General features: G+C 46.5%; 2 protein-coding genes across 3 annotated transcripts; one reads left to right on the forward strand and one right to left on the reverse strand.

The window, feature by feature from the left end:
- Nucleotides 1–219: 219 nt before the first annotated feature.
- Nucleotides 220–19,004, reverse strand: smoc2 (SPARC related modular calcium binding 2). Its single transcript, XM_068741353.1, has 13 exons — nt 18,930–19,004; nt 14,298–14,460; nt 12,196–12,302; nt 11,937–12,036; nt 11,353–11,397; nt 9,344–9,391; nt 7,577–7,651; nt 6,300–6,486; nt 5,072–5,154; nt 966–1,065; nt 582–829; nt 430–467; nt 220–243 (listed from the first exon to the last, which is right to left on the reverse strand). Exons 1-13 carry the CDS (start codon nt 19,002–19,004, stop codon nt 220–222), a joined length of 1,293 nt encoding a protein of 430 aa, XP_068597454.1.
- Nucleotides 19,005–20,478: 1,474 nt separating this feature from the next.
- eif3s6ip (eukaryotic translation initiation factor 3, subunit 6 interacting protein) lies at nt 20,479–25,537 on the forward strand. Of its 2 annotated transcripts, none has more exons than XM_068741074.1 (15): nt 20,479–20,748; nt 20,826–20,868; nt 20,996–21,206; nt 21,960–22,045; nt 22,228–22,289; nt 22,373–22,442; nt 22,543–22,616; nt 22,769–22,940; nt 23,131–23,285; nt 23,402–23,572; nt 24,085–24,218; nt 24,374–24,547; nt 24,670–24,859; nt 25,157–25,237; nt 25,392–25,537. In XM_068741074.1, the coding sequence occupies exons 1-15, from the start codon at nt 20,725–20,727 to the stop codon at nt 25,458–25,460; spliced, it is 1,716 nt and encodes a 571-aa protein (XP_068597175.1). In that variant the 5' UTR covers nt 20,479–20,724; the 3' UTR covers nt 25,461–25,537. The 2 variants fall into 2 exon arrangements, with proteins under 2 accessions (XP_068597175.1, XP_068597176.1); XM_068741075.1 differs by having other exon boundaries at nt 21,960–22,039.
- The last annotated feature ends 48 nt before the right edge of the window (nt 25,538–25,585 follow it).

The following is a 25,585-nucleotide window of genomic DNA, read 5'->3' on the forward strand; positions in this document are numbered from 1 at the left end:
ATTTCCGCTTGCCACGAGATGAAACGCTAACTACGTCATTCACAGATTCAGCAGTCTGTTTAAATACCTCATTTCTACAAAGTGAATTTACATTTCTTTAAAGTACAAAAAGTGCAAATACTATGGTTTCCATTATTGCCGACTGGTGAGGCATGTTCTCCGTGCAGGAGGGCGGGTGGGGGGTGGGGGGGGGGGGGGGACACACACGCAGCTGCTGGCTTAGCCTTGCTTCTTCGAGGGATTCTGAGGAACGCAGATGATAATGCTGTAAGTTTGACACATTCACCTGATAAAACCCTTGAAGACCGGACATTCCTGCCTCTCCCAACAATAAGATGAAAAAATGTTTGACAGATTTTAAACCGGTTGAATTTCAGACGTTTTATCCCCCCCCCCCCCAGCTTTGGGGGGGCGGACTAGTTTACTTACTAGTTTACTGGAAGTTAAACCTTCTCCAGGCTTGGCCCCTGTGAGACAAAAAGGGGCACACATCTCAATAACCATACCAGTAGGAATCTGATGCATGGCATGAAGCGTTTTAAAGCAACAGCTCGGACATAGGGCGGCGCCGTTCAGCTCACCGTCTTCTTTGGTGACCCCGAGGCACCCCATCAGCTCCTGCAGAGACAGCGCCTTGTCGTTGCTAATGTCGCAGTACTCCACAAATTTCTTCACGCACTTCTTTGGCTTGGCTTTCTTGCGCAGGAAGCGTTTGAAAGGCTTGATCTCCTTTTTTCCTATATCTCCGCTGGAGTTTTTGTCCAACTGGCTGAAATACCAGTGCACCACCCTCTCCTCTAAGGTGTGGCTGGGGTCGGGCTCTGCCATCCTAAAAACGACAGATATCAGTTCATCAGCTAACAACCCCCCCCCCCCCCCCCCGCCGTCCATCATACATTTTTGGCATATGACTAAATCTCCTCATTAGTAATCTTTAGAAGAGCAAATCCTAGGGAGGCCCATACCTTCCAGCAGACGCTGGATCCGTGACAGCGTGCACCATGTCTGTCGACAACGCGTCAAGCACACTTGTCAGGAACTCTGTTTTCTTTGCCCCGGGACAGCCTGGAAAATAAATCACAGATAGCTCAGTGTGTGTGCACGTTCACATGTTTCTCACATGGGGAAGTAAGTGCACGCCAGGGAAGACATAAAACGCATCCATCACAGCAACGCGGAATGCTACCGTCATAGGCGGCCGAATAAACGTTTGGGGAGGGACTTAGTGCAGAAGGGAGCGTAGCTTTAACATACAATAAAGACAGTGGAGTCTTGACCTCTCATAAAGTGACAGCTGGGGCACAGGGAGGGGGGGGGGGGTATTACTGAATTGCGATTGTATGGACGAGAGGCTCCATATTAGTACCTGTGACTCACCTGAGACATCAAGGAGACCGAACACAGTCCTGGCAGACACTTTGTTATTTTGGATTTTTATCGAAAGGGTGTGTGTGTGTGTGTGATTTAAAGGCATGCGCCCAGAGACAGCCACAACTCAACACCTCTTCACCAGAGTGCAGAGGGATGACTGAAGGTTACAGCGAAGCGACTCATACAGCAAGACCAAGGACAGCAGTTGTCTTTTTGGCCATATCCTCCTGAGACCCAGCCCGTTAGCATGTCCTCTGCAGTGGACGTTTGTCCATTACAGAGGACGCATGTCTTAAATGAGGAGGCCAGTGCAGTTTGTGGAAGAGCTGAAGGCTACGGAGGACTGAGAGACCCCCGTCTCCCCTCAGTCCGACTTCCCTCTGTTACGCTGCCTGTGGAGTAGAAGAACTTCTCCACAGTTTGTTATTCTTTTTTTTTATGACCCAAGCCCGCGGGGGCCAGGTTCTCCTGTGCCGGAGATAATAGCATGCTTTGCCGCTCTCTAGCAGGTGTCGACCAGCGACGGCATTAACACCCAGCCTTCTCCACGCCTTCCTCCGAAGACCGGAGTCCCTTCAGCGCCTACAGCTGGGGTTCCCCGTGACCGAACTGTTCCATGGCCGCCTTTGCACGCTAAACAGACTTGCACTTAAGTTTTAGTAGGCCCTTCCTGGCTCGAGCCCAGTAAAATATCTGACCCACCTGTTAATGGCCAAACCAGTGCCTTGGGAGCCTCTTGTGGTAAATTAGTCTAGACAGTCACACAATCTTCAACCGCAGAAGGCAAAGTGTTTTCAGTCTGGCTTCTGGCTGGCCGAAGAGAGATTTGTGGGGTGCAAGTTTGAGGCTTAGTGCTTTTTCACCGGAGCACATGTCCTCCCTGTAATGCTACAGGAATCCGAGCGAGTCCATTTACAAAGGACGCCATCATGTAAAGGCTCCAGTCTCGTCCTCTTGGCAGCAAAGACTTCTGCTCAGCTTCTGTCTGTGTTGGACGCGTTAAGCCGAGAGGCAGGACACAACTGTTCCTGCTGACATTCAAAGAAATATTGAGTCCGGCCATTTTTCCATTCACTTCAATGCTACAGCAGCAAACGACAAATCTGCGTTCCTTTTCCACAAGGATTGCAACTGTGTGCAATTCCCATTTCTGAAAGATACAGGGCAGCAAAGGTCGCGTGGAGCCGTTGCACGATTAGATTTAGTTTTAAATAGCTCAGAGTTGCAGCACTATTCATGCAAAGAGTTGGCCAGCGAGTGCACGTTTGCATGTTCGTGCCCATGAAGCTGTGTTTGTCGATGGAACCACATGGGGCAGAGTCCTGTCAGCACTCGCAGCCGCAGCGCCCAGTGGCCGCCCCAATGCTATCCCATAATCCCACTCTTGGGAGGACGCTAAATTCGAGCCAAATATACTCAGCTTTCCTCTCCCGCTCCCCTTTTTGAGTCCAAGTTCTCTCGCATCTCGTCCCATAAACCTCTCAACGCCGGCGCTTCGCCGTTAAATGAGCTGCAGCAATGTGAACTTCAGAATTATCCCTTGTCCGTGCAGCGACGGGGGGGCTGCAGCCATTGACGCAATGGCTCATGAAGAAAACAAGATGCTCTGCTTTGTGACTGCGTCCCGGCGGTGTTTTCTAATTGGAGGCCCGGGTGATAGGGTGCAGGATTTTTTTTTTCCCCGGACTGGTTTAGGGATGGGGTCTGTGTGAGGGTCTGCGCTGGTTCGATTGCGTGGCTGCATACGTTGCGTTGTGTCTTTCCTTCCATGGTGTGTTTAGGAGGTGTTTGGGGGTTGAGCTCTTTCTAATGGGTTAGTCGTGACTGCTTTCCACCCCCCGATCACCTCCTCACTCTTTCCGGTGCCAGTTGACACCCCGTAATTAAACTTGCTCAATATCTGTCAGTCCTAGTGGAAGGCATTTGTGATTGTCTCTCCTCACTGTTTCAGACACACCGTCCGGGAGTTGCTGCTCGAGCACCTGCGAGCCGGGAGCAGCTCTGGCACTTGCACACCGTTACGTAAACAGTTGCGGATGGGACGGGAACAGTGGCTGCTCTGTTCACATGCTGCTGGATTATTACCGTGTTTACCAAAGCACCAAAAAAAAAAAAAAAAAACAGCTCATTTGCCAAGCACCATTCAATGATTTATGCTGCACCTGAAAGCCATAACTCCACTTTTCACATGTGGATGTATTGAAAAAATATGTGTGTAATTGATCAACTATAGTATGAATAAATGTGATGAAAACAAAGGTTATCTCCATCTACTCTGTGTGTGAATGCACAAAGAGACCTGGTGGGAACTTTAAACTGGAGACAGCCCAGTTAAAGTCAAGGGGACATTTCTGAAAGACCGTTTGGAAAACATTTACATCACATTAAAATGAGTGGCTTAAATCTGTGTGTTGCCAAATGCTTTGGCATCAGGCACTCATAAACGAGACCATAGACCACATTTGATAAGATTTTCTCCAAGGAAAGAATTTTACTTCTAGATATTTAATTATGGAAAAAAAGGAGAAAAAAAAAAGAAACCCACGAGCAAAATAGTCGTACGCTATGTCATTTCAAAGTTAACCTTAAGTTGCATGGCATGTTTCTGTCTGCTGACGCCTCGAAGAGCTTTACAACACTTCATCCACCCCCACACACTTTCACACAGCATCAGGAATAATTTAGAGCGAGACCAGACTGAGACCCTTAGAAAGTCGAGACCAAGAGCGATCTCGAGGACTGCAACACTAGTTAGCGCTTCAAAGTGTGATTGCACAAGACCAGGGACACATGACATGAACTGAAGTTGAAGATCAAACTACCAATAGCTGCTGAGATTGCATCATTAAGAACCCCCCAAAACCTTGCTTTCGCTATCTGCTTTAAGCTACTTCAAATATTCATTCTATTTGCCGTTGCTTTCATTTTTCTCTTCTCCATCGTGTGTTCCGTCTGCACGCCTGTTATGCTGAATTAACCGAAATCATTTCAAGCATGCACTTTGAATCAAATCATGTAGTCATAGACATAAGCATCATCCACACAGGCAAAGCTACATCATTTGTTTGTTTTTTGCTGGAGTCTATCCCAGCTTGCTATGGGCGAGAGGCCGGGTACACCCCGAAAGCGTCGCCATGCAGCGCATCGCCGGGCCACACAGAGACATGCAACCACTCACGCACACATTCATACACTATGGACAATTTGGAGTAATCAATTCACCTAAATTGTATGTTTCTGGTGGTGGGAGGAATCTAAATACACCCCATGGCCACCACCCTTCAAAATCCTCTTCCACCTTTAATTCAGTTATCTATCCCGCCAGCCTTTCTATCTCTATCTGTGTGTGGCATCCCATTATCCGTTATCTCCTCCTCCCCTGCTGCTGTTTTGTCTCTGTGCTATCATCACACTATCCTCCATCTTCCATGTCAGATAAAGATTCATTCTACCCCCTGATTTCTCTCAGTCTTCTTGCTTATTGACCAGTGATCGGCAGTACCTGGCAATCCTCAACTGTTTATCAAGCATTTCCCTGACCCTAAGTGTTTATGATGTCAACAAACACACACACACACACACACACACACACACATGCTCTGTTATCACAATCCTGGGGGCATGGCAGTAATTGGAAGCTCTTCGCCGCGTTCTCCGAGCAGGGCAGAATAGAACAGGCCTTCAGGTTTTAGAGACCTACCTTGGAGATGTCTGCTTCTGTAATGGTCCTTAGGTTTGGTTGGGTGGGCCCTGGCATTTCCATCACACTTTGGCTGCTCATACCTACGACAGAGAACACGCCACGTGTAAAAATGTCAATTCATTCAACGTGAAATGGGAGAAACGTTTTGTTTGGAGTAGTAAAACCGTCCTCCTTCTAAAGTCAGGGAGGCATCCCGCACTTCCCAATTTTACCCTTTAAAACTAAATCTCAGAGAGTCAAATAACAACAACGCTGAACTATACCCAAAAATGAGGGGAAGGATTTGCCCATATGAGGATGTGAAGTGGGAGGGAGACAGAAGGCAAGAGGCACACAAGCTGACAGAGAGCGTGGGACACAAGGGCGCTTTCACGGCCTCCGCTGGAGGACCGGCAGAGCCCCGATTGCTGCTGTGACTGGGCCAAGAGTTGGTTTGGGACAAGGAGCGGGAAGGGAGGATATCCACCCTTCCATATGTGTCCTAATGCGCTGCCTGGCATGCTGCCCGAATCCTCGATAATCTCACACTCAGCCTCGCTGCTCAATAAGAGTTCTCCAGTGGCCCCCAGCTCTGCCAGCCTGAATGACCTCTGACCTGCCACTCACCAGACCGCTGAGCCGCTCTGTCTCGACTGTTTGCAACACTTATGTCAGTCTTTTGTGCAATCTTTTGAGATTGCACAAAGATTTCTAAGAAAAACAAAACAAAGCAGCAGATGTTCCCGCCTCAGGAAAGAAAATGTCTTGGATGAAAGAAAGAAATAGTGGCAACATAGACAGACTCATTCACGACTCGGTTTCGCTGTGTCAGGGCCAAAAGCACTGCACTTGAACGCATCACAAAGACTGCAGCTGGCAGCGCAAGGAACTGGCCATTTGAGCAGCGTGATTCATCACGTTTAAGTATTTGAGTAGGAACTGACAAGAAGTCATCAGTACCAAAATGAAACCTCATTCGAAAGTTATTTGTTAAAAAAAACAAAACCCAGAGCCCGGCGATCCGGTTGGACAGCGTCTCCATGTGCAGGAACTTCTTCTGTGGTAGTTAAGAGCACTAATCGCTTGTGTAACGACCGTCAAATGCTGTTGACCATACTTGTCATAAAAAAGCTCAATCAATATATTGATCTTTTTTATCAATGATCTTCATAAATTGAGGCCAAGGTACCAAAGAAATGCCTCAATAATGCACAGAGAAAAGATGTTCGGTGAAGCCTCTCCCCACCTGGTGGAGGTCCCAGGTATGGGCCGGCCGGTGTCCACCAGCACACACCAGCAGTAGCCGGTGGAGGGGTGGCATTGGACCGGCTTGTACAGCCCTCCTTGGGCACAATCTGGCACGAACACGGCATCGTTCTTGTGTTGCCTTGCCTCTTCCTGGGCGGACTGCTGCTCCTGGTCGCATGATGAGGCTGGGGAAAAGGGTCAGAGGTCAAAGAGGAATCAGTGGTGGCAGAAAAACACACTCCACCCGTAAAGATAGCATTAACTTAGGTGGTCTCGGCTGTGTAAGTTATGAGAGTGTTTGGTGTGCAGACCCCCCGGTACTGTTCATGGACATTAACAGGCTAATGACTCCAGTGCAACTCCCTATGCCCAAAGAGAAGTAAATATTTAGACACTGAACTGCCCTCTGTGCTTGTGTGTGCGATGGAGAGAGAGCGACAGGCAAGACACAAAGCTGGAACAAGTGGTCAGTCGGCGTCTCCGATAGAGGAAGAGGAGTTTAATCCCAGCAGGACATAATCGGAGTTTCTTCTGTTCGGCACCCCCCTCCCTCTCTGCTGCGCCCCCCGACAGAGATTTGAGCGTTAAACTCAGGGATGAAAATAGAGCTCTTCTCGCCACGGAAGCTTATGTCACCATTCTTTTCCCTCTCATTGCAGCTCGCCTCCAGGCTCGGAAGCTACGGCAGGATTATGGATATCCTGTTTCTTTGTTTATTTTCATTAGGCATCTTTACCCACACATAAAAAAAGGGGAAAAAACCCACATGAAATGCCTCCCTACTTTCTCAGAAACGTTCTTCGCTCCAGCGCTCTTTGTTGTTGTTGTTGTTGTTTTTAAACCCCAGCAGCCTAAAGAGCACATGGTAATTAAAAACCACAATGCTGCATTTCTCATGCTATTTTTTTTTTATTGCTTGTCAATTATGATAATATAATTCACACACAAATGTACAGAAACATGCAGGGCTCTCATCTCTATGAGGCCCCCAAAGCGTTTTTATGTCTGTGAAATGAAATAAACGTGAATGCGCGTTAGAGATGAAAGGAACGGATCAGCAAGAAGAAAGGGCAATCCCCTCTGCACTACTGCGGTGACAATTATGCTGCCTCACAAAGAACTACAGCCAAAGCAAACGTTATGGCTTTGCACACGCAAAACCCAAATGCATTGGTTTCAGAACCCACAATCCCTCCATGATTGTTCGCACGAGTAGGAGAAACACAAAGCATGCTTTCACCCAATCCGAGTCATTAAAGAGAAAGCGACACTCACACGTTGCTCTGGTTCGATTGTTCTGTCGGCTGCGAACCTGCTCCGTCCACAGAGTCGGGTACTGGGAAATGATGTCTGAAAGAAATCAACCAAGGCAGCTTTATTAGCTTCAGTCAAAACACGCTCGTATATCATGAAAAAGCTGGTTCCAGAAATCACAGACTGCAAAATGCAAAACTGCTGCAATGTGGGCAGAGAGTGAACCGCGTCAGCCAGCTGTGAGCAGAAATACAAGGCGAGATGCAGCAGTGACCCTTACGTCTTTAAAAATCATCACGAGCCTTTGAACGTGACTGTCTGCTTCCCAGCGACGATTTGTATTGAAACAGGAGTTAAAATACCTTTCGCTGTCATTCGGAGTTTGAAGCAAGATCATTTTTTTATATTGCAAAATGTAGATCAATTAAGAATAATAAAAAAAAGTACTGGATCAGAATCTAAAAAGTGGAAGTTCCCAATTGCAGCAATTCCTATCACTATATATTTTCTTGCTGGTTTATCAATGATGGAATAACAGTCAGGCCTGTCGGTGCTGCACCTGCTGGAACGTGCATTAACTAACATTCATACCGCTTGCTGTTTTGATCGGTTAGTTAGTGCATCCTATTTCAAAGGTAATGACACAATTTAGTGGGATGGAATTTACAATATTAACATTCAGATGTTGCTGAATGATGCTGTGCAGCGATGTAAAGTAGGAACAGCTATAAAATGAAAGTACCCCTTTTTTGATTTTCATTAAATGTAGCGAAGCTTTGCTCACTGGCTTCCTTAAATTGATATGGTGGCTTGCTAATGGCAGCAACCATCGGATATATATAGTAATACATATTAGTTTTTCCACTAATGATGTTAATCATTGACACTTTATTGATGCTGAGGGGGGCCTTCAGGCAGACGTTTGTCTTTGATAAAAAAAAAACTCCAACGAAAGCTTGTGCGTGCGCCCAGCCTGTTTTCCTACTCTACTGCATTCAGACTGGGTTGAATTGATGTTGGAAAAACAGAGCAGCCTACTTTTCTGAACATAAAAGCATAAATGATAAAGTTGTTGGAAGTTTTAACCCCTGCTTGGTTTTTAATATTTTGTAACTTGTAGCTGGACACTGCTTCTTTACAAAACGTCTGAATAAGGTCTTGATTATACAACAAATGTATAGAAAAAGTCATTTTGATTGATTTGCTTCTGATTTTCCCTTCATATATTTTTTTTTACACATTTCCCTCATTGTCCTGTTTAACTCATGATGCAGCCTCGTGCGCAGGCTCCACTCCCCTTTTAAAGGTCCAATATTATGAAAAACATACTTTCCCCATGTTTCTACGCTACTATTATGGTGATTTCGGGTCCTTATCAACCCCAAAACAGCTAAATCAGGGGTGTCCAAACTGTTCCAGGAAGGGCCCGAGACGCTGCAGGTTTTCCTTCCAGCCGGTTACTAAAGCATGTGATTTTAATTATTCTTCAATTTGAGAGAAGGAACTCATTAGTGAAATCAGCTGCTGGAGAGATGGTTGGAAAGGAAACCCGGAGTGTCTCGGCCCTCCATGGAACAGTTTGGGCACCTCTGAGCTAAATAAACCATCAAGTCAATCCTTCGTACTTTGCGTAGGTCTGCAATCACCTCCTGAAACACGTCTGGAAGAAATCGCGCCCCTTCTGATGTCAGGAGGGGCACGTCCACGTTCTATGGCATTTCCCCTGCATAAAGTTTATTTTTTGTGGTACTGTTCCGGGGAAATTGGCAACAATGTTTTCGTGCTCACCTTCTTCATCAGCAGCGGGGTGTGGATCCACCACTAGGCCAGTCTCATCTGCATTTAGAATGGAGAATATTTGCAAGGAGACTACAATTACAAGAGTAAGCTAGATTACTGAACAATATACTGTCTGAGATTTGCACGTTGCCCGGGCCAAGTAGGATGGAAGCAGTATTACAGTTAAGGAGAATGAGAAAGAGACGAGTGATACAGTAAGGAAGAGGAACGAAAGAGGAAGTATAGTGGTCATAAATCCGTGGTGAACCACAGAAGCTCGTGGTCGTCCTCGATGAGTCCACCTTGCCTGCATTCAGAGGAAAGCTGCAAAGGTGGGAGAGAACGAAAAGGTGAAGCTTCACACAACCCAATGAGTCGAGGGAGAATCAGGCTCAGTGTTTGCCTGGACTGTTTGTTTGTTTGTTTGTTTGTTGTGTAGGAGTGAGACTGAGGTGGAAGCGTTGAGCTGCTTCACGGTGAAGCTCGTTTTGGGTGCGGCGTCGTTAAACGGATTTCAAAGAATTCCACCCCAAACAGGATATTAATCTCGACTTTTTTTCCTCTGAAAGAATAAAAGGGTTTAGCATTAACCTCGAGTTCATGACACCAGCCATTCATCTCTCCAGCAGCTCGGTGGATCAAAGTGCACGCAGTGTTTGACTGGCTGAGGCCAACGCGTTATTACTCCCCTCACTTCGCAGATGGAAATGCTATTTCAAAAGTGTATTTGTGATTTAGATTTACGCTCAACCACTAATGACCCGTCTTTACTTTGCGGCCTTTTACATGACTGCAGCACCTCTTTAAGGCTCCGCCAGGAACCCCCCCCCTCCCCGTGCTTCACGTAGCCAATACGGTATTAGTTTAACTGCTGTTTGTCAGTCGTCCGCTGCAAATGATTGCAGTATGTGAATGAATTTGTCGGGTAAAGCGTCAGGAAAGGGTTTATAATGACCCATTTGGTGTTCAACTTTGCCATAATAAAATGATCATCAGAGCGCTGGAGAGGCCATTATGGAAGAATCCAAAAAAAATCACTGTTACTTTGAAAGCTGGGTCACCACAAATTCACAGTTTATTCTGCTTTTCACAACCTTGTATATTCATCCAGTTCAGATTGAACCACATTCCCCCTTCTCAAACTCTGTCCCTCCCTCTCTCCCTCTCTCTCTCTCTCCCTGTTGTCTCTTCTCCAGTTTTGCCTTCCCACTTCATCTACGAGTGATTTGGCGAGTCTCACACAGACACTGTGCCCCATCGTTTACACGGAGACGTAAACACAAATGTCACCCCGACTGGAATAACCCGTGCGACACGTGAATCATGCATTCGCACTTTCTCTCTCCCAAGCATTCGTGCACACAACCGTCCTCACAAATACAGACACGCACACAATCAGTCGACACAAATGACAGCTTTTCTTTGTGAACCTACGAATTACAAACGAAATTATCCGTTATAAGACGACAGAAAGATATATAAGCAGGATCTGAAACATGAGCCGATGAGACATTCAGTGGTTCTCTATGTAGAAGAGGGGGGGGGAGGGGGGGGGGGGCGTCGATGCGAGACGGTGGAGGATGAATGGTCAATGTTTTGACACATTGGCTGAACAAAAAAAAAGAGCAGAGATGAAGACAAATGAGCGAACACAAGCTTGTGAGAAGCCTGTTTTTCCTCCAACGCTGGCTGCTCCCTGGCTGCCTGGCAAAGACAGCCGGCAGGTAAAGGTGCTGTAGCTGCATGTTTCTCAGGAGCACAGCGCTTTTATATCAGCCTCCAGGCTGCTTGCACTCTATCAAATTGACAAAATATTAGAAAGGCAAGCCTTGACAGGCGACCCACCTGCACATTTCCAACACAGATGCAGGCAAACAGTCAAGATACAAATGAATAACCCGTCCCCACACACACACACACAGACACATGCATGCTTTAATAGACACATGCACACTGACAAATATAAGTTTATAATATATTTATAATATAAATCCATTGTCCTCTGGTTTAAATCTCACCTGCTTTACCTGGTTCTCTTGTAGTCGATCTCTCTTGTTTTGAGCCTGAAAATTAGCATGTTAAATGAATTAAATTTCACAAGCAATACTGCAAAGGAATCTTATGCATACATCAATAAATGTACTATTGCTATACTCCTGGAGTAGCGTCGACAGCAACCCCACAGAGACACCCATGGAGGACATGTGGCATTGGTTATTTGATTGTTTGGATGAAGCCGTTCCTGAAGAGCACTTACATTCCTTACAGTTTAACTTAGTTGCCCAAAATCTGCTGGATTTATTTACACTGCAGCCCAGCACTCGGAGCAATGCTTTGGCCTTGGGTGGCTGTCAAACCCAGTGGTCGTCACCCCAGTCACTGACCACTTTCCCACAATACCGAGCATCACACCCCCACAAACATGGAATGTCATGCTTTGCATTTAAAAAACAAAACAAATTCAATTCATCATCAATTCAGCTTCACGAAATCTGGATTCTAGTACAAGTCACTATCAGCTTGCTACACGACAAGATGCCCACAATGCACCATAAATAGACAAAGACATCATGGTAAGACAGGTAGCAGGGCTGTTACTGACCTTGGCATCGGGGCTTTTTATTGGCTACCGCTGAGCCACTAATTGGTCGACCATTGGGGGTGACACACCAACAGTATCCGGTATAGCTGTGGCACTGAACCTGTAAGCAAAATGACATTTATGCACCAGAATTTAACCAGAAATGGAAACAAGAAGAGGAAAACGTTCAATCGCAGCATTAAAAGAGGAACTTTTAGAAAATAACTTTTTAGCATTCATAACACAAATCATTCTTGTTGTGTGTTTTTTGTTTTGTTACCTCACTATATGTTCCGTCAGGGTTGCACACCGGCACAAAGACCTGGGGAAAGAGCTTCTTGGCCTGCTGCTCTGTGTACTTTTTCTCTGCCACACATCTGGATGTATCTGCAGGAGCACCACAAATCACCAGAGTCACTTACACATCAGAGAGACCCCGTGATTCAACCCGCAACTCCTTATGCTGCACGACTGTAAACACACAGTGTCCTTAAAAAGTCAGTAAGAGATGGCGAGGAGAGAAAAAGGCACGGCGAGGGGGGAAATTCAAGGGAAACAAATCCAGACATTTCGGAAGTGGCTGCTACTTATGTGGCTGGGACTAGAACCAACAGCCCCAGATCATATTAGGAACAAGCCTGTGCAAATCCTAGTCGTGGTAAAGTCATTACTGAGCAAGGCAGTTGGTGCTGCTACCGTAGAGCCTTCTAGTCACTCGAGGAAAGAGCTGATGCACAGGGAAAAGCTGACCTTTCCTGAGTGTCTCGGAGTCTGTCTCAGGCTCCACCCAGACCTAGACCATCGCCGCAGTCCGGCCCGCGTGGCCCTCTAAGTGTTTCAGGACATAAACGAGTGGACAGCCGTCCCCCTACAATCACATCAAGCGCTTTCACATCCATCTGTCAGAGCCGTGGCCCATCTTGTCATTCCACAGATGCTTCATCTCCCTTTGCCAACAACAGCAGCTGTCCACGGCTCTCTGGAAATATCGAGACGCGACGGGCTTCACGGTAGCTTACTGCGGCACGTGAGCTGAAATGTGGCCCGTGAGACTGTTGGGTTCGAGTCACGTGAAAGCAGTGACTCATGCTCGGTCTGAAAATGCTCCATCGGTTCGGTCAGGAGGCGGCATGTCGCCGGCATGGCTTACATTAGTTTGACCACAGGACACATGCAGGGGAATTTGTGCCGTCCTGTCAGTACAGTGTGTGTGTGTGTGTGTGTCGCTGTCACTGACGAGGGGGGGGGGGGGCAAGACGGTGGATGTTCCGGATGGAGGAAAATAGAGAGTTGAAGAGCTCTAAAGATAGATCCAGTGGAAAAACCCAAAACCATCAGACTTCTCTCGGGGGCTCCGACCAAACAGCCAACTGGAAAAAATGACAGGGCAACTTGAATCATCGGAGCGCAGTGATAGAAAACAAATGTGGTACCAGTCTCACCATCCTTAAACACAATCCCAGTTGTGTGCCTTTGGGCCAGCCCAGCCCTCTAGTTTCTTTAGACTGCTGACTCAGCTGCTGGTGCCGAGTCTTTCACCCCCCCCCCCCCCCCCCCCCCCCAGCCGTCCAGGAACAGAGGGGGGTCTGAACTCGTATAGGCCCAATGTTATTGACACATACAATAAGACTTTCATGGAGTCTCCTCCCTTTCAGCTTCCTAGCTGGAACCCTCCATTCTGTCCCAGCGCTGTCCGACACATCCAGATGTCTGCTCAGAGACGTTGCCATGGGGACCCAGGACGGGCATAAAATCGCGGAAGGCCTTTCCATCATACGAAACTGAGCAAACTCTTTCAGTAACTCCCTGCATTTGTGATCTGATATTGTAATGTGTAAGAATGGATCATTGTCCCCCATTCTGAAGAGCAAGAGCTAGCGGCAGAGAGTCGGCGAGTGTGGTGGGGGGGTGGAAGGGCTCGGGCTGCAGCCTTTGGGTGTGTGGACGCTTCCCTCTAACTAACAATGAGGGAGTCTGTGAGCCGCCTGACCTCATAGGCTTTCCATATCCAATTTTCCATCAGTCACATACACAAAGATTTATGTCTACTACGTTGAAGACGAAGCCATGTTGCATTCAAAGACCCTTGCCTCGCCGTAATAATTTGATTTCAGAGCGCTCAAGTCCTGTCCGATCAATGCGGACGCTGTGGGTTCCATGTTGTCCTGAATTTCTTGTGGAAATCCTTAAGTCCTTAAATTAAATCCTTAATTTTAACCCCCCCACCCCAACCCCAACCCCAACCGACTCTCAATGCGTCAACCCCACTCATCCTACCAGCACTTAAAGAATCAATTATTCTGGAATCAATTGAACCCACGTATTTCTAGTGTAACCTCCTGAGAGCATGAGACGGGGGTGAAGCGTGACTCGTGACCTAACCTTTGCACGACCCCCGGATGACCTCCAGCTGAGGGTCGCGGCACTTGGCTCGGAGGAACTCGCAGCGAGATGTGAAGGTCCGGCCGTCGGAGGCGCACAGGGGCTTGCGAGGAGTTCCACTGCATTCCATGTTGCACTCCTTATCCTGATCCACCCGCAGGAACTGCACAAGTGAGAAATCAGGAGATAAGCAGAGAAAACATTTGATAAATGGGACATTTTTTTAGGGGGGGGGGGGGGGGGGGGCAGGCTCGGCACCAAAAGCTTTTTGTGGCAACAGGTGTGATCCTCAGTGGATTTATGAGGTCTAGGGCCGATACGTGTGTAGGAAAGGTTCAGACTGAGCATGCCTTTTAACAAATACACAAAAACAGCACTGACAAAGAGTGCAACACAAGCCTGTCAGAGTGCAGACATGCTTTTTTTTTTTTTGTCTAAAGGGCTGGAGAAAAAGGATGCTTTTACTTGTCCTTGTCTGTGCCAACACCTGCACAGGTATTCAGCAGGAATCACTGCCGAGACTGTTTTAAGAGGCCATTAAAAGTGAAACAAGGAAAAGGACTCCTTGCTGAACACGTTGGATCACCTGTGTCAATGCCGCCATTGTGTCGGTTATGAAACCCCCTCACCGGGCCACCCAATGGTGGAGCAGCATTGAAGGGGCAAGGGAGCCAGCTGTGACTGCTACAATGAATGAAAAGACACTGAATGATAGAGTCCTTGAATAAACCAGATGTCAGGGAGCTTTGTGCTGCTACAGTGTGAATGTTGGGTTTTCATAAAGTTCTGATTCGTTCTTTTTTGTTTTTGTGTGTGTAATAATGCCCGCGGTTGAGTCCTAAAACAACAAACTGAAAATGTCTAGGCCAGTGCAGGTGCTGTTTTCAAGCGGTCCGATCCAAAGGTAAATAATGTTCTGGACTCTTTTGTCTTCTCTTGAATGATCTATGTGCACACATGATGCTCCAATTGATTTGAGACACTTTGTGGACGCACCAACATCCCTTTACCTGCCCTCTCCACTATTCATAGCAAATACACCAAATGATAGAAATGTGCGTTACCTCACACGCACACACACACACACACACACACACACACACAAGCAATCTGCCACACCAAGAAGAGAATCAAAGCTTAAAGGTAATCCCCAAAAAAATACATCTGTCATGTGCCATCAAAAGAAAAGGTCTGACCGCACACAGAGAGAATAAAAGTGATGAACTTTTTTTTTTTTATGGAAAACGTTGCATCTAACATCTTGCAAATGAAGTGAGAGATGAGGTTTGGTTGCAGCCCCTTGCTTTCAAATGAGCAGGGCTGCAGGGCTGAATGCACCTGGAAGAGGGTTGGCAGGGTAAGCAGCATTGCCCTGGGCTGGGAGGTGGGGGGTGGGTTTGGGGGGGTTGGAAATGGGAGGGGGAGTAAACTCTGCTCATAAATCTTCTTGGGGGGGTGATTGGAGATGAGAAGCCCGTTCAAACACATCAGAAGATGGGCCACGAGGTAGGGAAGACAAGTTGTTTGGTCTCAATGAAAGTTTTCTTTAAAAAACATTTTTTTTTCTTTTAAATAATACCTTAAGAAGAGTCCCGAAACAATCCCGTCACTGCAGAGCAGTTTGTTTTGCAGGAACAACCCAGTCTCAGCCCCCATGCAACTTTCCATTAAAAAAACAACGACACATGGATGGGTTGATGCTTTCCTTAGGTTGGGAGCGACGCAACGTGAGGGAAGCTTGTTTAATTCCATCGGCTATATGGTGAACAAATTACATGCTACCCTTGATTTGGCCGAGGCCAGAATTCGTCTACACAGAATAGAGTGTCGTCTAAGGAAGAGGATGACAAGCTGTGTTTTATCTTCTGTGTTTGAATCCCACCCCCCAAAAAGGCCCCAAGATAAATCTGAGGGCTCACGGGAAGATAAGAGTTCTAAGGAAGGGTATAAAACTCATCCCTGTTTGAGAAAATGATATTCACTTTTCATTCTTTTTATTTTATTTTATAAAAACATTTGCTATTTACCTTTGACACACTTGATACTGTTATATATTAATTCTGGATATTTATTCAACGTCTGTTAGGTTTTGCAGAAAGCCCTCAAGTAGTGTCGGTTTAATGCTGCTGACAAACAAACAAACATTCTGACAAACAGACGCAGAAACCTAACCTGGACCCGAATGGACCAACCAGCTGATGCTGTGCTGCATCTATTTAAAATAAAAATCGAGCCCACCCTCAGTGTCTCCCATTGATCATTGATGTACTATGTCTCTCCCTTGTCCTCCCTCGTTTTTTTTAGTTTATTTATATATATATATATATATTTGGTGGGGGGGTGGGGGTCGTGTCTGAATGCATTCAGCCGTGCCTTGTGATGGAATACCAGCCTTGCCATGACTCACGCTGGCCACCCTAGCGCCCAGACTACCCCGGCATTATCAGCGTTCAACCCACAAGCCAGCAAACTGACAACTCGAATGAATCCAGAAGCCCAACAGAACGGCAGGCCTGCCGGTTTTAGACGAGGTTCAAAGTATACGACATGAAGACCATTGGGCATGAAATCACCACCCATGAAAGCAGCCGTCCAAATTCCCCCATCACATCCAAGTAGTTCTTTCAGGATGGCGAACTGATGGAGGGGGGGGGGATACGATGTAAAAGCCAATAAGAGGAAGTGTCAGAAACGAATGGCAAGTTAAGGACCTCTTCCTCCTGTGTACTCCTAATCACAGCCAGTTGTCTGCTGCAGAGCCGCATGCTTTGCCTGTAGTGATGGATGAGGCTACCCTGATGCCTCATTCCAGCCACTCTGCTGATACCATCGTCGTGCACAGTAAGACGGTGGAGACTGGTGGTTTCATGCAGTGCAAGCAACGAAAAAAGGAGATTCATACTCAACAGAATTCATATTGAGACTGAAATCAATTGCACAGATATATTCTTCTCGTGTTCGTACAAAAAGCTGGCAGTGATGTTTTTTTTTTATTCTTCGCGTTGTACTCTTTGTGTGGTTTTCCCTCAGGAAAGGATTTTTGCATTTGTTCAAATAATAAATAAAAAGGCTGGCGGGGTTTCCAGGATTTTCTTTTTTTTTTTTTTTTGCAAGACCAACCACCATACAAACAAAATCAAATCCTATTACCTCCCCCTGGCTCTGCAGCATTGTGGGGTTGAATGGAGTATGGAGGAGGCGAGACTCCAGCGGAGAGCATATTGTAGGCTGATAAGGGCCTTCTGAGCTAGGAGGCCCCTTGCTTCCAACACCCCCAAAGGGCCCTTCACACCAAGGCCCCACAGGGTCAATGGGGGCCCCAGCTGAGGGCTCTGGCAAATGTGCTATGTGGACTTGGTGGGAGTTTCCTGTGTGAACGCTAGGATGCAATGGGGATCATTTGTTTCCAGCATGGTGGAAAAGGAAGAAAGTGACAGCCAGTCAACTTAACCCAAGCAAAAGAAAAGAACGAAATTGTTGTGAAAGATGTTTAAAAAAAAAGAGGTGTAAAAGGTCACCAAAAGTGAAAGTTGGGCACATTTTGATATGAAAGCGAGAGTGAAAGAGAGGCCGTACTGTAACGTGGAAAAAGGTAGTTCTGTACATCCTCATTACTTTCAGAAACTGATTCATTTAGTTCGATACTCCAGATGTTATTCCCACACAGATCGAATGAAGCACAATAATAACACACAACACAGGGGGGAAAAACAACATAACTAAATATAAATCTTTCTCTTTCTTATGGTCCTGGCCTTCACACTGGAAGCTCTGTTGCTTCCAACTAAACTGCCTTTGTGTAACATCCAGCTGCCAGATAGCTCCATGCCACATCAATAAATAAAACACTCTTCTCTGCTTTTAAATGTTTATAATGGGGAAGTATTCCGGAGGAGCGTCGACTCAATGCCACACTTCCTCCCACATTCCACAATTCCATAGTGCCACCAGGGAGAAAAGATCGCCGACCCTTCACCTGCAGGTTAATGACTCGTGGACATTTGTTTCCAATTGGATATTAAGACATCTTCCAGTCCATAAATAACAGTGTTGGGGGTGGGGGGGTCAGATCAACCTCTAAATCAATGACAGTGCAAATCCCTCGATGTGTTATTTCTGCATGAACATCGTACCTGTGCGTGATCCCGTGCATGAAATGTGCTCGCATGTGAAATACACGTTTCCCATGCAGTTTGTGGTAAAATAAACACAATACAGTGTCGTGCATCTTCTGGAAGCAGGAGCGTGCGCTTTGCTGCATCAGACTTGCTGACACTAGAATTGCCTCTATACAGAACGGAAGAGACAGGTACTGTGTATGAAGACATTAAATTCATCACAGATGAGCCGGCATCTCAGACGCAGCGCAGAAGTACACGGACATGGAGTATACACAAAGGCATCAAAAACACAAATTAGGTTTAATCCAGTGGGAATCTGCAGATATAAAACTTAGAAATACTGTATTACATTTAGAGAGAACTTATTTAGAAATGTCGGTGTCACCTATTGCATCTCTTTTAGTCAATTTACGCATGGAGTATTCCACGTGCACGTCTTACTTTTAAATCGCGTTGGACACATGAGGAGTATGAATGAGACGCAGTCTCTAAGCTCCGTGGCTCTTCCTACCGTGAGGGCGGAGAACTTCTGAGCGCATCCAGCGCACAACAGAGAGAGGAAAACCAGCACTGGCGAGACGCGCATCCTGTCGCAGCGCGGCGGTAGACTCTCCAAATTACGCACGGCACAAAACTCTCTCTGTGATTGCCTGGGCTTCACCAAAGTCCAAAAAACAGACAAAAGGACGAAATTTCGGGATATAAAAAAAAGAAAACTAAAATCCACAGCAGACTTTGCGTTAAGTGTGTCAGTGGTTCACGCAGCGTCGCTTGTTTGTTCGTCTCCTTGGGTTGGTCTGCCAAACCATTCGTTACGCACTCCTTATTTCTGGCAGTAAGATAACCCCCCCTGCGTCCCTGACCTTTTCCCCTCCCTTGGAGTCTCTTCTTCCTTTCTCCCCCTCTCTCTTATTTGACTTTTTTTTCTCTCTCTCTCTCTTTCTCCACACCCACTCCCTCCACACTTGATTCTGTATACGAGATCCCTTATCGAATGCAGGCAGTTGAGCTGGGAGGTTTGGCTGGACTCTGGTCTGATGCTGGTGGTCGGTGCAGGAAAACGCTTCAGGTATTCTTATGTTTCTCCTTCGTGTCCTTCACGTGAACAAGAAAAAAATAATCATCCCTTCTTTCAGTGGACGGTGTCATGATATGAGCATGGCGAGGACAGGTGGGGGTAAGACGGGAGAGTGTCTGCTGGGATGATCAGCAAGAAGACTGCACTGAAAATCTCCAACCTCAGAACGCCCTAAAACAACGCGCGCGCGCGCGCGCGCACACACACACACACACACACACACACACACACACACAGAGAGAGAGAGAGAGAGAGAGAGGGATGAATGGTAGAAAAATACACAGCGACAGTGAGATGTGCTGTTTAGATTCGAGAGTAAAAGTGCACCTGCACTTCCGAGTGATTTAAATCATCGACACTGCAGACAGAGAAGCGAATCCGAGAGTCTGAATTGTGACATTAATCAAACTGAATTTGGAGGACTTGATAATTCTGAGTTTTATTCTTCCTGCGTTTCTAATTCTACCATTTGATTATTAGCCCGTTGCCAAATGAACCGATGTTATTCGTGGAAAAGGCAACTTGTAATGACTTTACCGCCACCTAACGGTTAGTATATGTAGCTGCAAGTTATTAGATTAGATAGATATCGTGTTCTGGCCAGTCATGCGTGTGGTATCGCAGACGATCTGCGTCTTTTAATAAATATGTTTTTTTTCCCCAGCGTCATAGGTTTTAAAAGTATTCGCCTTTATGACTTTATTTTATGGTATACGTAATTTAAAAGCTACTATAAAGTAAAACGTTAAAAGAGTAGTACATTTTATAGTTTAAAAAATATCTGATTTTTTTTTAAACAATAATATCATCAACAGTATGCGGGACATTATTGACATTAGGTCTAATGGACTAATGCCCATGTACAGTACTTTATAGGCACTAGATTTCCCACAATACATCGGCAAAGCGGCTTCGCTTCCGGGTCACTGCTTCTCTCTTCCGCTTCCGGTGGTCGCTCGCTCTCTCGCAGGCAGCTGCGTGGCTCGACGGTGTTAGCGAGGCAGTCGCACGTTCCTCGTATTTCACTCCAGCGACCTTCGTTCTTCTGTCTGATACTTGGACTATATCTTTAAAATAATAACGACAGGCTCGAATAGCTTTAGCCGGCTAGCTCCACTTCCACAATAGGCAAAGAGCTAGTATGCTATTAGCGTAGCCTTGTCTTCTGAAGAGAACGCATTATAACCACACTGAGTCGCGCTGTTTGTTCAGCTCTGTGGCTTTTGAGATGGATAATAATGAGACGACCAAGGTGAGTCAGCTTTATAGTTACCGTTTCACAGACTCAACCGCGCATGCGTAACGATCGTTTCTTTCCTGTTTCCTCAGTATGATCCGTACACGTTTAAAAATGACTACGACCTGCACACCGGTTCGTACACACACACACACACATCAGGAAACCCCTAAATACCAAAATGGATGAGATCACCCCTATGCATAAACACGTTGTTTAATTAATTAGGTGTAAGACAATGGCTGTGCGCATCTCTCTGCAGGTGACCCCAAAGCAGATCTTGCTCATGAGCGGCAGCATGAGCAGCAGACCTACCAGGTCATCCCAGAGGTGATCAAGAACTTCTTACAGTATTTTCACAAAACGATCACCGACCTGATTGATCAGAAGGTATACGAGCTTCAGGCCAACCGTGTGTCCAGCGAGAGCATCGAGCAGAAGATCTACGAGATCCAGGATGTGTATGAGAACAGGTAAACGACCATGATGGGGGTGGGCGATCAAAATCAGCTTTTATTACCTGAATTGTAGACTTTGTTTTCAGCTTTCAAAAGTAGTTTGTTGACGATTGATCTCTTTATTGGGCTGAGGGCATCCTGCCTACTTTGTCCATTGTCCACTAACAAAACATTGACCTGAGATTGCTCAGTGGGAGAGAAGATGTAATCTGATCCGATTTGGAACCATATATGAAGGTGGCGTAAATAAAAAAGTGGAGTTGATTTTGGCTGTTCACACTGACATAAAGAAAATATGTCACAAAATCAAATTTGAGCTGAAAAAATAGTCCACTTTTACCTCTAAGTGAGTGTAGCTTTAGCATCGTAGCTAGTAAAGCTAGTTATCACATGCCCTGAAAAGTGCATGTGATAAGACAAAACCTGATCCCTGTAGTCATGAATGGTGGTTTTTCTTTCTGAGGCTATCCTGGAAGAAATTGTGAATTTGAGTTAAAAAAAAGAAAGTCCCATTTATCTATTTACCAAATATTAATGAAACGGTGGCGTTCTGCTGTATGCGGCGTGATTTGTCTTCAGCAGCACAATATATCTTTACGCGTGTGCATTTCAGTGAACCCTGCTCGTTCTCGTTCTAAAGATTCCCTGTGACAAACTTTGTTCGATAGTAATCCCGATCTACCTCCAGGATTGATCCTGACACAAAAGAGACATTAGAGCTGTCTGTGTGAGAGTGACGAGCATCACTTTGTTCCCGTTCCTTTTCAGCTGGAATAAGTTGACGGACCGCTTCTTCAAGACTTCTCCCTGGCCGGGGGCTGATACCATCGCATCACTTATTGACAGCAGTGCGGGTATCATCTGTCATTCTGTGGCGCCATCCTTTATTTTTCATTGTAGAATGTCTTTCTGTTTTATAATATTATAATAATTATTCCACTATTATCGTCTGTTAAACGCTTCCGGCATTGTCCGGGCAGTTCAAAGGACAGGATGGAGATGTGATTATAATGTGTTTGCTTGTTATGTTCTGCAGATGCTGTGTTCATCATCCTCTATAAGGAGCTGTACTACAGACACATTTACGCTAAAGTCAGCGTGAGTATCTGCCCTACATACGATCCGTCTCCCTCATTACAGGGGAACCTGCAAAATCTCACGAGTGTTTGCTTGACAATCAGGGTGGACCAACTCTGGAGCAGCGGTTTGAATCCTACTATAATTACTGCAACCTCTTCAACTACATCCTCAGTAAGTGAACACAATGTTCTTTATGCTTCTATTTTGATATTTTGCTTCTAACTGAAGTTTGCTCAGGCGTGTGAAAGTTCCGTTTTTTGATTGTGCACAGATGCTGATGGCCCCGCCCCACTGGAGCTGCCAAACCAATGGTTGTGGGACATAATTGATGAGTTTATCTACCAGGTAGAGTCAATTAGGCTGGAGTTTATACTGTTTCACGCTTAACAATGCTTTGACTTATGTAGCTAGCCGCGCCACGCCCACCTAACACCGATAGCAATTGTGTTTACGTGCCGTTATTATGCATTTGAGAATTCTTTTTTTCCCCCTTATAGTTCCAGTCCTTCAGTCAGTATCGCTGCAAGACGGCCAAAAAGACAGAAGGGGAGATTGAATTCCTGAGGAGCCACCCAAAGATCTGGAACGTCCACAGCGTCCTAAACGTCCTCCACTCTCTGGTGGACAAGAGCAACATTAACCGGCAGCTTGAGGTGTACACCAGCGGAGGTATGGGGGGAGTGCTTCGGGAGATTTGGTGACTGGCGTTAAAGCAAAAGCCAAACTTTTGATTGGTCTCGGACTGTAAAAGTGTATATTTCAGTATAACTTGTATATATTTCAAACTAACTTTAGTGTTTAGGTGATATCTGTTTGGTTTATGAGTCTATCGAGCTTCTTTCTATTCGCCGTGTTGCAGGAGACCCAGAGAGTGTGGCTGGAGAATACGGGCGCCACTCTCTGTACAAGATGTTGGGTTACTTCAGCCTGGTGGGGCTCCTCAGGCTTCATTCTCTGCTCGGGGATTATTACCAGGCCATCAAAGTCCTGGAGAACATCGAGCTCAACAAGAAGGTAACTTTAAGTGCCACGCCCTCTAATCGATGGTACTTCCTTTTTATTTTTACGCCTGCATGCGTTTTCTTCATCTCGTCCACCACGCCACTGTAGTCACGCTCCCTGTTTTTCAGAGCATGTACTCTCGCGTACCCGAGTGTCAGATCACCACCTACTACTACGTGGGCTTTGCCTACCTGATGATGAGACGCTACCAGGACGCCATTCGAGTCTTTGCCAACATCCTGCTCTACATCCAGAGGACCAGGAACATGTTCCAGAGGTCTACGTACAAATATGAGATGGTCAGTCTGAGCAGCGCTGTGTAAGATGTAACTAAACAGAATTTCTTTGAGGCGACCGAAAGTCCTCCTTCGTGGCCTCTCCGAAATCCTCCCAGGCCCAAATTTTTGCCTCCATAACCACTCGGGCCGCGGTACGCTTGGCCTGCCTCCGGAGTCCCGTGAGTCAACAAGACTCCTTCGGCTTGACGGCATCTCTTCTTCCAGACTCCCCCACCGGGTTCGGGGGCTGCCGCCTGCATCCACAGCTCCAAGCAGCTGCTTGGGTTAGAGTTATGGAGGTGGAGAACATGGTCCACATGGGGACTTCCTCCTCAGGGATCTGGGAGAAGGGACATAGATAATTATTAACATGCTTTTTAGAAGATTGTATTTACATACTAGACTTACCCGAGAAGAGGTTTTCTGAGGCTTCAGCTCACCAGAGTATATTAGACAGACTTGAGCAGTAAACGTCTGGCGTGTTCATGCAGGTAAGCGTCTATAACAGCAGTGTAATGTGATGCGTGTCTCAGATTAACAAGCAGAACGAGCAGATGCACGGCCTGCTGGCCATCGCCCTCACCATGTACCCGATGCGCATTGATGAGAGCATTCACACCCAGCTGAGGGAGAAGTACGGGGACAAGATGCTGCGGATGCAAAAAGGGTAAGAAACCACCGCCCTCCGTTACATGTCAGAATTAAAAGCTCTTGCCTACAGCTCCTCCACGCTGACGGGGGGTTAGTACGGATGCATGTGGCTGTGGTTTATGTATGACAAACGCACCTTCGCTGACACGGGTGTTCCCGTCTTCATCTCAGGGACCTGCAGGTTTTTGAGGAGCAGTTCAGCTTCGCCTGCCCCAAGTTCCTGTCCCCAGTAGTGCCAAACTACGACGACGTCCACCCCAACTACCACAAAGAGCCCTTTCAGCAGCAGCTGAAGGTGTTTGCTGAGGAGGTGCAGCAGCAGGCGCAGCTCTCCACTATCCGCAGGTAGGGTACATCAAGCTTGCGCGGCGAGCAGACGGTCGTCAGTTTTTATTTCTATTCTTCAAACAAAGGAAACGTTCGTTGCGCCCGGCTGTGCCTTCATCGCAGTCGCTGTGTCCTTTCAGTTTCCTGAAACTCTACACCACCATGCCCGTCGCTAAACTGGCAGGATTCTTGGACATGAGCGAGCAAGAGTTTCGTATTCAGCTGCTCGTCTTCAAGCACAAGATGAAGAACCTGGTGTGGACCAGCGGCATCTCGGCTCTGGACGGGGAGTTCCAGTCTGCCTCCGAGGTCGACTTTTACATCGACAAGGTACGGTAATAAATAAACCATTTTGTTCCGCGGGGATGGAATGAGAAGGTATTTGGCTCAAAACGCCTTCAGGTTGATCGCGAATGTTCACACAGCTGCTAAGTGTGAGGTGCGTCAGACGTGATGTCAACCTCGCACGCTTCTTTAATGGAATCTGGTGCTCGTTTGGTGGTGAAATCAGTCGAAGCAGACTTTACATCCACACCTGATCTCAGAGCGATCCACTGGATCACTCTGGGGGGGGGGGTATCATCGATTTTATTTTAAAAGTGAACGTTCTCTGTAACACCTCCGCAGGACATGATCCACATCGCCGACACTAAAGTCGCTCGTCGGTACGGAGACTTTTTCATCAGGCAGATCCACAAGTTTGAGGAGGTGAGTGCTGATTCATTAGAGCCACTCATCATTTCAAAGTGTGTTGCTGATGTGGGTCTCCCTAGCATGCTAGTTTTTGTTGAAATCGTCCTTCAGGTGGACATTGTGTGTCAAATAAAAAAATGCCTTTGCCCCCCCCCCCCCCCCCCAACAGTTGAACAAGACACTGAAGAAGATGCCAGCCACCAGCACTGCTGCATCCGGGACTGCTGCAGCCCGATGAGCCCCCTTAGACCATCTGGACGGCTGTTAACGATAAAATCTTTCCTATGTAACCTGGTAATAATAATAAACGGATTGATGGAGTTGTGTGTTTACATTGAGCTGCCACTCGATGGCGATATTTGC

Source organism: Brachionichthys hirsutus, chromosome 7 (assembly GCF_040956055.1).
Source record: "Brachionichthys hirsutus isolate HB-005 chromosome 7, CSIRO-AGI_Bhir_v1, whole genome shotgun sequence".
NCBI classification, from domain to species: Eukaryota; Metazoa; Chordata; class Actinopteri; order Lophiiformes; family Brachionichthyidae; genus Brachionichthys; species Brachionichthys hirsutus.

Bases quoted from the DNA above. Each gene is read 5' to 3' on its own strand.
- smoc2 (XM_068741353.1), bottom strand. From the start codon at position 19,004: ATGCGCGTCTCGCCAGTGCTGGTTTTCCTCTCTCTGTTGTGCGCTGGA. The intron at 12,303-14,297 runs GTTAGGTCACGA...GTGCTCCTGCAG, and splicing joins CATCCGGGGGTCGTGCAAAG to ATACATCCAGATGTGTGGCA. The intron at 9,392-11,352 runs GTGAGATTTAAA...TTCTAAATGCAG, and splicing joins AAGAGAACCAGGTAAAGCAG to ATGAGACTGGCCTAGTGGTG.
- eif3s6ip (XM_068741074.1), top strand. From the start codon at position 20,725: ATGGATAATAATGAGACGACCAAG. The intron at 20,749-20,825 runs GTGAGTCAGCTT...CTGTTTCCTCAG, and splicing joins ATAATAATGAGACGACCAAG to TATGATCCGTACACGTTTAA. The intron at 23,573-24,084 runs GTCAGTCTGAGC...TGCGTGTCTCAG, and splicing joins CTACGTACAAATATGAGATG to ATTAACAAGCAGAACGAGCA.